Here is a 14,388-nt window from a genome sequence, read left to right on the forward strand (position 1 = left end):
CCTATCCTGGTATGCATGGCTCACTCATCCCTATCCTGGTATGCACGGCCTCCTCATCCCTATCCTGGTATGCACAGTCCCCCTCATCCCCATCCTGGTATGCATGCCTCCTCATCCCTAGCTTGGTATGCATGTCCCCCTGTTGTGAATTAGACTTTTTTGGCTCCCTCTGGTGGTTACTAGTGATATGACTCTGGGATTTCCTTCCCTCTGTCTGCACCCAGCTGGGTCGTTACTTCAGGGGTGTTGCTATATAAACCTCCTGGAACCCTTAGTCCAGTGCCTGGCATCGGTGTTATCAGACACATTCTGTTTGCTCCTGTTTGCTGGTCCTGGTTCGTGTTAAATTAAGCTAAGTCTTGCTTCTTTGTTTTTTTGGGTTATTTGTTTGCTATCATTTTTGTCCAGCTTGTACTAAATGTGATTCCTGACCTTGCTGGAAGCTCTAGGGGGCTGGTGTTCTCCCCCCGGGCCTTTAGACGGTTCGGGGGTTCTTGAATTTCCAGTGTGGATATTTTTGATAGGATGACCATATAAGTTATCTTTCTTTATTCTGCTATTAGCTAGTGGGCCTCTCTTTGCTAAATTCCTAGCTCATTCTTATGTTTGTCTTTTCCTCTTACCTCACCGTTATTATTTGTGGGGGGCTTCTATCCAACTTTTTGGGGTATTTCCTCTGGAGGCAAGAAAGGTCTTTCTTTTCCCTTCTAGGGGTAGTTAGCTCTCCGGCTGGCGCGAGATGTCTAGGATCAACGTAGGAACGTTCCCCGGCTGCTGGTATTTGTGGTGCTAGGATTAGTTATATGGTCAGCCCAGTTACCACTGCCCTATGAGCTGGTTTTCTGTATTTACTGACTTAGCATTATTCCTGAGACCCTCTGCCATTGGGGTCATAACAGTATGCCAGGCCAATATTGAATGTTTAAAGCATTGCAGAAGTGGGATAATAAGAAAGGAAATTCTGAGTTTTTTTTTTTTTTTCCTTCCTTCTCTTCCTCCCCTTTACCTTTGAGTGGCGTGTGCTTGCTGCAGACATGAATGTGCAGACCTTGATTACAAGTGTTGACCAGCTGGCAGCTCGTGTGCAGGGTATACAAGATTTTGTTACCAGTAGTCCTATGTCTGAACCTAAAATACCTATTCCGGAATTGTTTTCTGGAGATCGATTTAGGTTTAGGAATTTCAAGAATAATTGTAAATTGTTTCTTTCTCTGAGACCCCGTTCATCTGGAGATTCTGCTCAGCAAGTTAAAATTGTTATTTCTTTTTTACGGGGCGACCCTCAGGATTGGGCTTTCTCGCTAGCGCCAGGAGATCCGGCATTGGCGAATATTGATGCGTTTTTTCTGGCGCTCGGATTGCTTTACGAGGAACCCAATCTTGAAATTCAGGCAGAAAAAGCCTTGCTGGCTATTTCTCAGGGTCAGGATGAAGCTGAAGTGTATTGCCAAAAATTTCGGAAATGGTCCGTGCTTACTCAGTGGAATGAGTGTGCTCTGGCCGCAAATTTCAGAAATGGCCTTTCTGAAGCCATTAAGAATGTGATGGTGGGTTTCCCCATTCCTACAAGTCTGAATGATTCTATGGCGCTTGCTATTCAAATTGACCGGCGTTTGCGGGAGCGCAAAACCGCTAATCCTCTGGTGGTGTTGTCTGAACAAACACCTGATTTAATGCAATGTGATAGAATTCAGACTAGAAATGAACGGAAAAATCATAGACGTCAGAATGGGTTGTGTTTTTACTGTGGTGATTCTACACATGTTATATCAGCATGCTCTAAATGCCTAACAAGGGTTGTTAGTCCTGTCGCCATTGGTAATTTGCAACCTAAATTTATTTTGTCTGTGACTTTAATTTGCTCTTTGTCTTCTTACCCTGTTATGGCGTTTGTGGATTCAGGTGCCGCCCTGAGTCTTATGGATCTGTCATTTGCCAAGCGCTGTGGTTTTGTTCTTGAACCGTTAGTAAATCCTATTCCTCTTAGAGGTATTGATGCTACGCCATTGGCGGAAAATAAACCGCAGTTTTGGACGCAGGTGACCATGTGCATGACTCCTGAACATCGGGAGGTGATTCGTTTTCTTGTTCTGCATAAAATGCATGATTTGGTCGTTTTGGGTCTGCCATGGTTACAGACCCACAATCCAGTCCTGGATTGGAAGGCAATGTCTGTGTCAAGTTGGGGCTGTCAGGGAATTCATGCTGATTCCCCGCCGGTGTCTATTGCTTCCTCTACTCCTTCGGAAGTTCCTGAGTATTTGTCTGATTATCAGGATGTATTCAGTGAGTCCAGATCCAGTGCTCTGCCTCCTCATAGGGACTGTGACTGCGCCATAGATTTGATTCCAGGTAGTAAATTTCCTAAGGGAAGATTATTTAATCTGTCAGTACCTGAGCATGCCGCAATGCGTTCATATATCAAGGAGTCTCTGGAGAAGGGGCATATCCGTCCTTCTTCTTCCCCTCTTGGTGCGGGATTCTTTTTTGTGGCCAAGAAGGACGGATCTTTGAGACCTTGTATTGACTATCGGCTACTGAATAAAATCACTGTAAAATTTCAGTATCCTTTGCCTCTCTTGTCGGACTTGTTTGCCCGGATTAAGGGTGCCAAGTGGTTCATCAAGATAGATCTTCGTGGTGCATACAACCTTGTGCGCATTAAGCAAGGTGATGAATGGAAGACTGCATTTAATACGCCCGAAGGTCATTTTGAGTACTTGGTGATGCCTTTTGGGCTTTCTAATGCTCCCTCAGTATTTCAGTCCTTTATGCATGATATTTTCCGGAAGTATCTGGATAAATTTATGATTGTTTATCTGGACGATATTCTGGTTTTCTCTGGAGATTGGGACTCACATGTGGAGCAGGTCAGGATGGTGTTTCAGGTTTTGCGTGAGAATGCCTTGTTTGTTAAAGGCTCAAAGTGTCTCTTTGGAGTACAGAAAGTTCCCTTTTTGGGGTTTATTTTTTCCCCTTCTGCTGTGGAGATGGACCCAGTCAAGGTCCGAGCTATTCATGAGTGGACTCAACCCACGTCAGTTAAGAGTCTTCAGAAGTTCTTGGGTTTTGCTAACTTCTACCGTCGTTTTATCGCTAATTTTTCTAGCGTTGTTAAACCTTTGACGGATATGACCAAGAAAGGTTCTGATGTTGCTAACTGGGCTCCTGCAGCCGTGGAGGCGTTCCAGGAGTTGAAGCGCCGGTTTACTTCGGCGCCTGTTTTGTGCCAGCCTGATGTCTCACTTCCCTTTCAGGTCGAGGTGGATGCTTCTGAGATTGGGGCAGGGGCCGTTTTGTCACAGAGAGGCCCTGGTTGCTCGGTAGTGAGACCATGTGCTTTCTTCTCTAGGAAGTTTTCGCCTGCTGAGCGGAATTATGATGTGGGCAATCGGGAATTACTGGCCATGAAGTGGGCATTTGAGGAGTGGCGTCATTGGCTCGAGGGTGCTAAGCATCGTGTGGTGGTCTTGACTGATCACAAAAATTTGATGTATCTCGAGTCTGCTAAACGCTTGAATCCTAGACAGGCCCGCTGGTCATTGTTTTTCTCCCGTTTTGACTTTGTGGTCTCGTATTTACCAGGTTCAAAGAATGTGAAAGCTGATGCTCTTTCAAGGAGCTTTGTGCCTGACTCTCCTGGAGTCACAGAACCTGTTGGTATTCTTAAAGAAGGAGTTATTTTGTCAGCCATTTCTCCTGATTTGCGACGTGTGTTGCAGAGATTTCAAGCTGGTAGACCTGACTCTTGTCCACCTGACAGACTGTTGTTCCTGATAAGTGGACCAGCAGAGTCATTTCTGAGGTTCATTCCTCAGTGTTGGCAGGTCATCCGGGAATTTTTGGCACCAGAGATCTGGTGGCTAGGTCATTTTGGTGGCCTTCCTTGTCACGGGATGTACGGTCATTTGTGCAGTCCTGTGGGACTTGTGCTCGAGCTAATCCTTGCTGTTCCCGTGCCAGCGGGTTGCTCTTGCCCTTGCCTGTCCCGAAGAGGCCTTGGACACATATTTCCATGGATTTCATTTCTGATCTCCCGGTGTCTCGGGGTATGTCTGTCATCTGGGTGGTATGTGATCGCTTTTCAAAAATGGTCCATTTGGTGCCTTTGCCTAAGCTGCCTTCCTCTTCCGATCTGGTTCCTGTGTCCTTCAGAATGTGGTTCGTTTACACGGCATTCCTGAGAATATTGTGTCTGACAGAGGATCCCAGTTTGTTTCCAGGTTCTGGCGATCCTTTTGTGCTAGGATGGGCATTGATTTATCGTTCTCGTCTGCCTTTCATCCTCAGACTAATGGACAAACTGAGCGAACTAATCAGACTCTGGAAGCTTACTTGAGGTGTTTTGTTTCGGCAGATCAGGATGATTGGGTGACCTTCTTGCCATTGGCTGAGTTTGCCCTAAATAATCGGGCTAGTTCCGCTACTTTGGTTTCGCCATTTTTCTGCAACTCTGGTTTCCATCCTCGTTTTTCCTCGGGACATGTGGAGCCTTCTGACTGTCCTGGAGTAGATTCTGTGGTGGATAGGTTGCAGCAGATCTGGAATCATGTGGTGGACAACTTGAAGTTGTCACAGGAGAAGGCTCAGCGTTTTGCCAACCGCCGCCGCGGTGTGGGTCCCCGACTTCGTGTTGGGGATTTGGTGTGGCTGTCTTCTCGATTTGTTCCTATGAAGGTCTCCTCTCCTAAATTTAAGCCTGGCTTCATCGGTCCTTACAAGATATTGGAAATCCTTAATCCTGTGTCCTTTTGCTTGGATCTTCCGGTTTCGTTTGCCATTCACAACGTGTTCCATAGGTCTTTGTTACGACGCTACGTTGTGCCTGTGGTTCCTTCTGCTGAGCCTCCTGCTCCGGTGTTGGTTGAGGGCGAGTTGGAGTACGTGGTGGAGAAGATCTTGGATTCTCGTCTCTCCAGGCGGAGGCTTCAGTATTTGGTCAAGTGGAAGGGTTATGGTCAGGAGGATAATTCCTGGGTGGTTGCCTCTGATGTGCATGCGGCCGATTTGGTTCGTGCCTTTCACGCTGCTCATCCTGATCGCCCTGGTGGTCTTGGTGAGGGTTCGGTGACCCCTCCTTAAGGGGGGGGTACTGTTGTGAATTAGACTTTTTTGGCTCCCTCTAGTGGTTACTAGTAATATGACTCTGGGATTTCCTTCCCTCTGTCTGCACCCAGCTGGGTCGTTACTTCAGGGGTGTTGCTATATAAACCTCCTGGAACCTTAGTCCAGTGCCTGGCATCGGTGTTATCAGACACATTCTGTTTGCTCCTGTTTGCTGGTCCTGGTTCGTGTTAAATTAAGCTAAGTCTTGCTTCTTTGTTTTTTTGGGTTATTTGTTTGCTATCATTTTTGTCCAGCTTGTACTAAATGTGATTCCTGACCTTGCTGGAAGCTCTAGGGGGCTGGTGTTCTCCCCCCGGGCCGTTAGACAGTTCGGGGGTTCTTGAATTTCCAGTGTGGATATTTTTGATAGGATTTTTTGCTGACCATATAAGTTATCTTTCTTTATTCTGCTATTAGCTAGTGGGCCTCTCTTTGCTAAATTCCTAGCTCATTCTTATGTTTGTCTTTTCCTCTTACCTCACCGTTATTATTTGTGGGGGGCTTCTATCCAACTTTTTGGGGTATTTCCTCTGGAGGCAAGAAAGGTCTTTCTTTTCCCTTCTAGGGGTAGTTAGCTCTTCGGCTGGCGCGAGACGTCTAGGATCAACGTAGGAACGTTCCCCGGCTGCTGGTATTTGTGGTGCTAGGATTAGTTATATGGTCAGCCCAGTTACCACTGCCCTATGAGCTGGTTTTCTGTATTTACTGACTTAGCATTATTCCTGAGACCCTCTGCCATTGGGGTCATAACATCCCCCTTATCTCTAGCCTGGAAGGCATGGCCCTCTCATCCCTATCCTGGTAGGAATAGTCCCCCTCATCCCTATCCTGACAAGAATGATCGCCCTCATCCTTATCCCGCTATGCAGGGTCCCCATCTCGTCCTTGTATGCATGGCCGCATCCTTATCCTTGTATGCAGGGCCCCATCCTTTACCTGGTATGATTGGCCTCCATCCCAGTCCTGCTATGCATGGCCCCATCCTTATTCTGGTATGATTGGCCCCCAGCCCCATCCTGGTATGCATGGCCCTTTCAGAAAACATTAAAAATAACTGTTGTGAATTCCGTTCTTGGGCTCCATCTTGTGGCTATGAATGGTATTTTTGGGAGTTCTGCTCTTGGGCTCCCTCTGGTGGTTTTGAGTGGAACTTAGCAGCTGCCTTCACTAATCGGTTCCCTGGCCTTGTTATTTAACTGGGCTTTAGTCTGTAGTCGATGCCAGCTGTCAATGTTTTCCTGTTGGATTCAGTCCTCTCCTGGAAGTACTCTGTTGGCCAGTCCATTTCAGCTTAAGATAAGTTCTGCTAGTTCTTGGGTGTATCCCTGCTTTTGACCTTCTGTTCAGGTTTAAGTTATGTCTCTTTTGTCCAGCTTGTCATTATGAAATATTCAGGCTAGTTGGAAGCTCTGGGGTGCAGATTTGCCCCTCCACACCGTGAGTCGGTGTGGAGGTTATTTTTGTAAACTCTGCGTGGATTTTAGTTTTTATACTGACCGCACAGTAGCCTTTTCTATCTCTGTCTATTTAGATAGTGTTGGCCTCCTTTGCTGAAATCTATTTTCATTTCTGAGTTTGTCATTTCCCTCTCCACTCACCTTTAATATTTGTGGGGGGCTATCTTTCCTTTTGGGGGTTTCTCTGAGGCGAGATAGTTTTCCGTTTCCATCTTCAGGGGTAGTTAGTTCTTAGGCTGTGTCGAGGCGTCTAGGCAGAGATAGGAACGTCCCACAGCTATTTCTAGTGTTGGTGTTAGGAGTAGGGATTGCGGTCAGTAAAGCTACCACCTCCTCAGAGCTTGTACATTTTACCCACCAGGTCATTTTTGTGCTGCTCCGTAATCACCAGGTCATAACTGTGATTGTTGTCGGTGGAGCTGCCACCTCCTCGGAGCTTGTCCATGATTGGTTTTACCCACCAGGTCATCTCAGTGCTACTCCGTAACCACCAGGTCATAACAGTACAGCTGGCCCACAATGTGTTAAATGCATCTCAAAAGAGGGAAAAGAAAGTTCTGAGTCATTGTTTTTTTTTCCTTGTTGCCTGGTTTGTCCTTTTTCCCCCCCTTGATCTTTGGATGGTTCAGGAGCTTGGTGCTGATATGGAGGTTCAGGGTCTGTCTGCGCGTGTTGATCATCTCGCTGCAAGGGTACAGAGTATCCAAGATTATGTTATTCAAACTCCTGTTTCTGAGCCTAGAATCCCTATCCCTGATTTGTTTTCTGGGGATAGATCTAAGTTTTTGAACTTTAAAAATAATTGCAGATTGTTTTTTGCTCTGAGACCCCGTTCCTCTGGTGACCCCATTCAGCAGGTGAAGATTGTTATTTCTCTGCTGCGCGGAGACCCGCAGGACTGGGCATTCTCGCTTGAGCCAGGGAATCCTGCATTGCTCAATGTAGATTCATTTTTTCAAGCGCTTGGACTGCTTTATGACGAACCTAATTCTGTGGATCAGGCAGAAAAAATCTTGCTGGCTCTTGGTCAGGGTCAGGAAGCAGTAGAAATATATTGTCAGAAATTTAGAAAGTGGTCTGTGCTTACAAAATGGAATGAGGATGCCCTGGCAGCTATTTTCAGAAAGGGTCTTTCTGAAACCCTGAAAGATGTTATGGTGGGGTTCCCCATGCCTGCTGGTTTGAATGAATCAATGTCTCTGGCCATTCAGATTGATCGACGCCTACGTGAACGTAAGGTGGTGCACCATATGGCGGTGTCCTCTGGGCAGAGTTCTGAGCCTATGCAATGTGATAGGATTTTGACGAGAGCAGAACAGCAGGAGTTCAGACGTCAGAATGGGCTGTGTTTTTACTGTGGTGACGCTACTCATGCTATCTCTGACTGCCCGAAGCGTACTAAGAGGGTTGCTAGGTCGGTTACCATCAGTACTCTACAGCCTAAATTTCTCTTGTCTATTACCCTGATTTGCTCATTGTTGTCCTTTTCTGTAATGGCATTTGTGGATTCTGGCGCTGCCCTGAACTTAATGGACCTAGAATTTGCCAGGCGCTGTGGTTTTTCCTTGGAGCCCTTGCAGAGCCCTATTCCCTTGAGGGGGATTGATGCTACGCCATTGGCCAAGAATAAACCTCAGTACTGGACACAGTTAACCATGAACATGGCTCCAGCAAATCAGGAAAATATTCGCTTTTTGGTGTTGCATAATTTGCATGATGTGGTTGTGTTGTTTCCATGGTTACAGGTACATAATCCAGTGCTGGATTGGAAATCTATGTCTGTGACTAGTTGGGGTTGTCAGGGGATACATAGTGACATTCCTCTGATGTCAATTTCCTCGTCCCCTTCTTCTGAAGTTCCTGAGTTTTTGTCGGATTTCCAGGATATATTTGAGGAGCCCAAATCCAGTCCCCTGCCTCCTCATAGGGACTGTCATTGCGCTATTAATTTGATTCCTGGCTGTAAGTTCCTTAAGGGCCGACTTTTCAATCTGTCTGTGCCAGAGCATGCCGCTATGCGGAGTTATGTAAAGGAGTCCTTGGAGAAGGGGCATATTCGCCCGTCTTCGTCACCGTTGGGAGCGGGGTTCTTTTTTGTTGCCAAGAAGGATGGCTCCTTGAGGCCCTGTATAGATTATCGCCTTCTCAATAAGATCACTGTCAAATTCCAGTACCCTTTACCTTTGCTCTCTGATTTGTTTGCTCGGATTAAAGGGGCTAGCTGGTTTACCAAGATTGACCTTCGAGGGGCGTATAATCTTGTCCGCATCAAACAGGGTGATGAATGGAAAACAGCATTTAATACGCCCGAAGGCCATTTTGAATATCTTGTGATGCCTTTCGGGCTCTCTAATGCTCCATCTGTGTTTCAGTCCTTTATGCATGATATTTTCCGGGAGTATCTGGATAAATTCATGATTGTATATTTGGATGATATTTTGGTTTTTTCCGATGATTGGGAGTCTCATGTGAAGCAGGTCAGGATGGTGTTTCAGATTCTTCGTGCTAATGCACTGTTTGTGAAGGGGTCTAAGTGCCTTTTTGGAGTTCAGAAGGTTTCTTTTCTGGGGTTCATTTTTTCTCCCTCGGCTATTGAAATGGACCCTGTTAAGGTCCAGGCTATTTATGATTGGACTCAACCCACATCTGTGAAAAGCCTCCAGAAATTTTTGGGCTTTGCTAATTTTTATCACCGCTTCATTGCTAATTTCTCTACTGTGGTTAAACCTCTAACCGATTTGAACAAGAAAGGTGCTGATGTGGTGAATTGGTCCTCTACGGCTGTGGAGGCCTTTCAGGAGCTTAAGCGTCGTTTTACTTCTGCCCCTGTGTTGCGTCAAGCCAGATGTTTCTCTCCCTTTTCAGGTTGAGGTTGACGCTTCGGAGATTGGGGCAGGAGCTGTTCTGTCTCAGAGAAATTCTGATGGCTCTGTGTTGAAACCGTGTGCTTTCTTCTCCAGATAGTTTTCGCCTGCTGAGCGTAATTATGATGTCGGCAATCGGGAGTTGTTGGCTATGAAGTGGGCATTTGAGCAGTGGCGACATTGGCTTGAGGGAGCTAAGCATCGTGTTGTGGTATTGACCGATCATAAGAATCTAATTTACCTAGAGTCTGCCAAGCGGTTGAATCCTAGACAGGCTCGGTGGTCTTTGTTTTTCTCCCGTTTTGATTTTGTGGTCTCGTATCTTCCGGGATCTAAGAATGTGAAGGCTGATGCCCTGTCTAGGAGTTTTTTGCCTGATTCTCCGGGAGTCCCTGAGCCGGCTGGTATTCTCAAGGTGGGGGTGATTCTTTCTGCTATCTCCCCTGATTTGCGGCGGGTGCTTCAGGAGTTTCAGGCTGATAGACCCGACCGCTGTCCTGTAGGGAAATTGTTTGTTCCTGATAGATGGACTAGTAAGGTGATTTCTGAGATTCATTGTTCTGTATTGGCTGGTCATCCTGGGATCTTTGGCACCAGAGATTTGGTTGCCAGGTCCTTTTGGTGGCCTTCTTTGTCACGGGATGTGCGTTCCTTCGTGCAGTCCTGTGGGACCTGTGCCTGGGCTAAGCCCTGCTGTTCTCGTGCTAGTGGGTTGCTTTTGCCTTTGCCTATCCCTGAGAGGCCCTGGACGCATATTTCCATGGATTTTATTTCTGATCTTCCTGTTTCTCAGAAGATATCTGTCATCTGGGTGGTTTGTGACCGATTTTCTAAAATGGTCCACTTGGTACCTTTGCCTAAGTTGCCTTCCTCCTCTGATTTGGTTCCTTTATTTTTTCAGCATGTGGTTCGTTTGCATGGTATTCCGGAGAATATTGTGTCTGACAGAGGTACCCAGTTTGTTTCTAGGTTTTGGCGGTCCTTTTGTGTTAGAATGGGCATTAATTTGTCTTTTTCTTCGGCATTTCACCCTCAGACAAATGGACAGATAGCGAACCAATCAGACCTTGGAAACCTATTTGAGATGCTTTGTGTCTGCTGATCAGGATGATTGGGTTACTTTTTTGCCGTTGGCCGAGTTTGCCCTTAATAATCGGGCTAGTTCGGCTACCTTGGTTTCACCTTTTTTTTGTAACTTCGGTTTTCATCCTCGTTTTTCTTCAGGGCAGGTTGAGCCTTCGGACTGTCCTGGGGTAGATTCTGTGGTGGACAGGTTGCAGCGGATTTGGACTCATGTGGTGGACAATTTAACATTGTCTCAGGAAAAGGCTCAACGTTTTGCTAACCGCCGTCGGTGTGTTGGTCCCCTGCTTCGGGTTGGGGATTTGGTCTGGTTGTCTTCTCGTCATGTTCCTATGAAGGTCTCTTCCCCTAAGTTCAAGCCTCGTTTTATTGGTCCTTATAGGATTTCGGAAATTATCAATCCGGTGTCTTTTCGTTTGGCCCTTCCAGCTTCTTTTTCCATTCATAATGTATTCCATAGATCTTTGTTGCGGAGGTATGTGGTGCCCGTGGTCCCCTCCGTTGACCCTCCTGCTCCGGTGTTGGTTGAGGGGGAGTTGGAATATGTGGTGGAGAAGATTTTGGATTCTCGTCTTTCGAGGCGGAAACTTCAGTATCTGGTCAAGTGGAAGGGTTATGGTCAGGAGGATAATTCTTGGGTTTTTGCCTCCGATGTCCATGCTGCCGATTTGGTACGTGCTTTTCATTTGGCTCGTCCCGATCGGCCTGGGGGCTCTGGTGAGGGTTCGGTGACCCCTCCTCAAGGGGGGGTACTGTTGTGAATTCCGTTCTTGGGCTCCATCTTTTGGCTATGAATGGTATTTTTGGGAGTTCTGCTCTTGGGCTCCCTCTGGTGGTTTCGAGTGGAACTTAGCAGCTGCCTTCACTAATCGGTTCCCTGGCCTTGTTATTTAACTGGGCTTTAGTCTGTAGTCGATGCCAGCTGTCAATGTTTTCCTGTTGGATTCAGTCCTCTCCTGGAAGTACTCTGTTGGCCAGTCCATTTCAGCTTAAGATAAGTTCTGCTAGTTCTTGGGTGTATCCCTGCTTTTGACCTTCTGTTCAGGTTTAAGTTATGTCTCTTTTGTCCAGCTTGTCATTATGAAATATTCAGGCTAGTTGGAAGCTCTGGGGTGCAGATTTGCCCCTCCACACCGTGAGTCGGTGTGGAGGTTATTTACTCTGCGTGGATTTTAGTTTTTATACTGACCGCACAATAGCCTTTTCTATCTCTGTCTGAAATCTATTTTCATTTCTGAAAAGTAGGAGTAGGGATTGCGGTCAGTAAAGCTACCACCTCCTCAGAGCTTGTACATTTTACCCACCAGGTCATTTCTGTGCTGCTCCGTAATCACCAGGTCATAACTGTGATTGTTGTCGGTGGAGCTGCCACCTCCTCGGAGCTTGTCCATGATTGGTTTTACCCACCAGGTCATCTCAGTGCTGCTCCGTAACCACCAGGCCATAACAAATAACCAAACCATTACACTTACCTTCCCAGCGCTCCCTCCTTCCAATAAGACAATGACCCAAAGCATACTGCTAAAGCAACACTCAAGTCATTTAAGGGGAAATGTGTAAATATTTTGGAGTGGCCTAGTCAAAGCCCAAACCTTAATCCAATTGAGAATTTGTGGCAGGTATATTGATAGAGGGTTTACCAGAGGAAGACATTTACGGTAACTTGACGAAGCAGGAGCACTTTTGCCTTGAGGAATGGGAAAAAACCTCAGCGGCAAGATGTGAAAAGCTCATAGAGACTTATCCAAAGCCAAATTGCAGCTGTAATTGCCACAAAAGGAGGGTCTACAAAGTACTGACTTTAGGGGGTGAATAGTTATGTACTCTAAAGTTTTCATTTTTTTGCCTACTTGTTTGCTTCACAATGAAAGGAAAACCAAATGTTCAAGGTTGTAAGCATGTTCTTTACATGTTATTAATAATAATAATAATAATAATAATAAATCCTATAAAAAGAAGGAAATACAAATAGTAAGTTGGCAGTAAGCCCTGAATGCCAACAAATCAAAGAGAAGCCCAAGAAAGGGTATTCAAAAAAGGACAACATCAATAATCCATAGATTACCGTAATTCAATACTTTGACAAGGACATATTAAAAAATGATTAAAAAGAACTTCTCAGGAGTGGGAGGGGTATGCTGTCAAAAATATGTTCATATTTAATCATTCAAACAAGTCACTGTAATACTGTACCACTAATCAACCATGTGTATACATAGCATGATATAAACCAATAAGGTACTTGTATTTATACAATGTCTGTTAAGGCATAATCAATATATTATAAAATGTTTATCCAGAAATAATTGCACCCATGATTATCCACATATATTTACAGTACTAACTGATATAATTATCATGGTATAATAGCCAAATGCTTAGGCAATTAATATTTTTTAAAGTGCTATTACAATGATTAACGTTACAGGCTAAAGAGAAATAAAGTACATGATTCTAGACAAGCTATCTAAAGAGCAAGTGCCATTGAACAGCTTCATAGAATGAGGAATACATACATGGTGTGAGAAGATATCACATGACACTCCCTGATGAAGCAGGAGCGAAACAGCTCTAGAGTGGTGTGGGGGGTTGTGGTATGTCCTCATACAGTGTTTTTCTTTCCACTATCTTATGATATCTTCTCACACCACATATGTATTCCTCATTCTATGAAGCTGTTCAATGGCACTTGCTCTTGTCTAAAATTACGGTATGTACTTTATTTCTAATTTTACTAATTTTGTTTAATAATAAAGATCATGATATAAAAGCAATCACATAGAAAAATGGCCAAAAAAAAGAACCAACACAAAAACCTAATTTGAAAAATAGGTCATTTTTTTAACAAAACATTCCCTTTCATTCATGGAAATGAAAATCTAGAAAAGGGACGTCTATACCATAGCAAGAATTGACAATCAGATTTAGTTTTGTTTTTGTAATTTTCTTCTTTTATTCCAGTATTTTGACTTCCTGATTCGTAATTGGCATGACGCAGAACAATGTGGAGCCGAACAGGGTGAATCCTATTATGAATCAATTATTGAGGTTTGCAATTTTATAGTAACTCAAATTACTATTAAATTTTGTATTAAATTTACATTATCTTTCCTGTACAGTAGAATCCTTTATTTTGCCACACAGTTGTAAAAATATCGGTCAATAGTTTAGTATTTGTGTCTAGTGTACTTACTGTACTTCCTGATGATGCAGACTGAGCAACAATCTGCCTTGATTTAAAGGGAATCTACACTAATAGTACATTTTATTAGATTATAAAGAAGTGGCGGACAGATTGAAGAGCATATGGCTGTAGGATCAGAATACACAGGGGTTGATTGCAGTCCATTTTTAATCAAGTTTTTATTAAAGGATTGGCCAGGTTGAGATCAACATGTCTGAATTCTCTCCAATAGATAACACCTTTTTCACATTTTGTATGGTCCTGCAGTTCAGTTGCATTGATGTGATTGGCGCAGATCTGCAATACCACTCACTACCTGTCGACAGTGGTGGTGTTTTTGGAAGAAGACAGCTTCTCTTTACTAATTTTGGGGAACCCCTTTAATTTTCAATTGTATATTTGTTAAAGTAATAATGAAAGATTGCAGTGAAGTCCAATAACTCACTGCCCTCCTGTAACACTTGGATATAAAGTTCATGATGTTAATAAAAGCTGTAAAGCTTTAGCCTCTTGTGTCTTAAATACTGTGGTCATTCGTGATTTCTTTTCCACAGCAAATGAGCATCTTTCCAAGTTTAGGATAAATGGGTTCATGAATACCATAAAGAGCAGCTTTTTTATTAGTGACCACAGTATTGCTTGGTATTTATCTGTATCTCCCACTGTTATCAACTTTAATTTATGAGGAATAGAG

The 14,388-nt window shown here is 44.5% G+C and overlaps 1 protein-coding gene across 1 annotated transcript in view; it reads left to right on the top strand.

Annotated features, from left to right (window-relative positions):
• LOC143774538 (RING finger protein 112-like) overlaps positions 1-14,388 on the top strand; it is a 196,888-nt gene that overhangs the window by 113,310 nt on the left and 69,190 nt on the right. The window contains exon 8 of the mRNA XM_077262224.1: positions 13,472-13,558. Within this exon, the coding sequence (XP_077118339.1) occupies positions 13,472-13,558 (87 nt within the window). The remainder of the gene's footprint in view (positions 1-13,471; positions 13,559-14,388) is intronic.

This window comes from Ranitomeya variabilis, chromosome 5 (assembly GCF_051348905.1).
Source record: "Ranitomeya variabilis isolate aRanVar5 chromosome 5, aRanVar5.hap1, whole genome shotgun sequence".
Taxonomy (NCBI): domain Eukaryota; kingdom Metazoa; phylum Chordata; class Amphibia; order Anura; family Dendrobatidae; genus Ranitomeya; species Ranitomeya variabilis.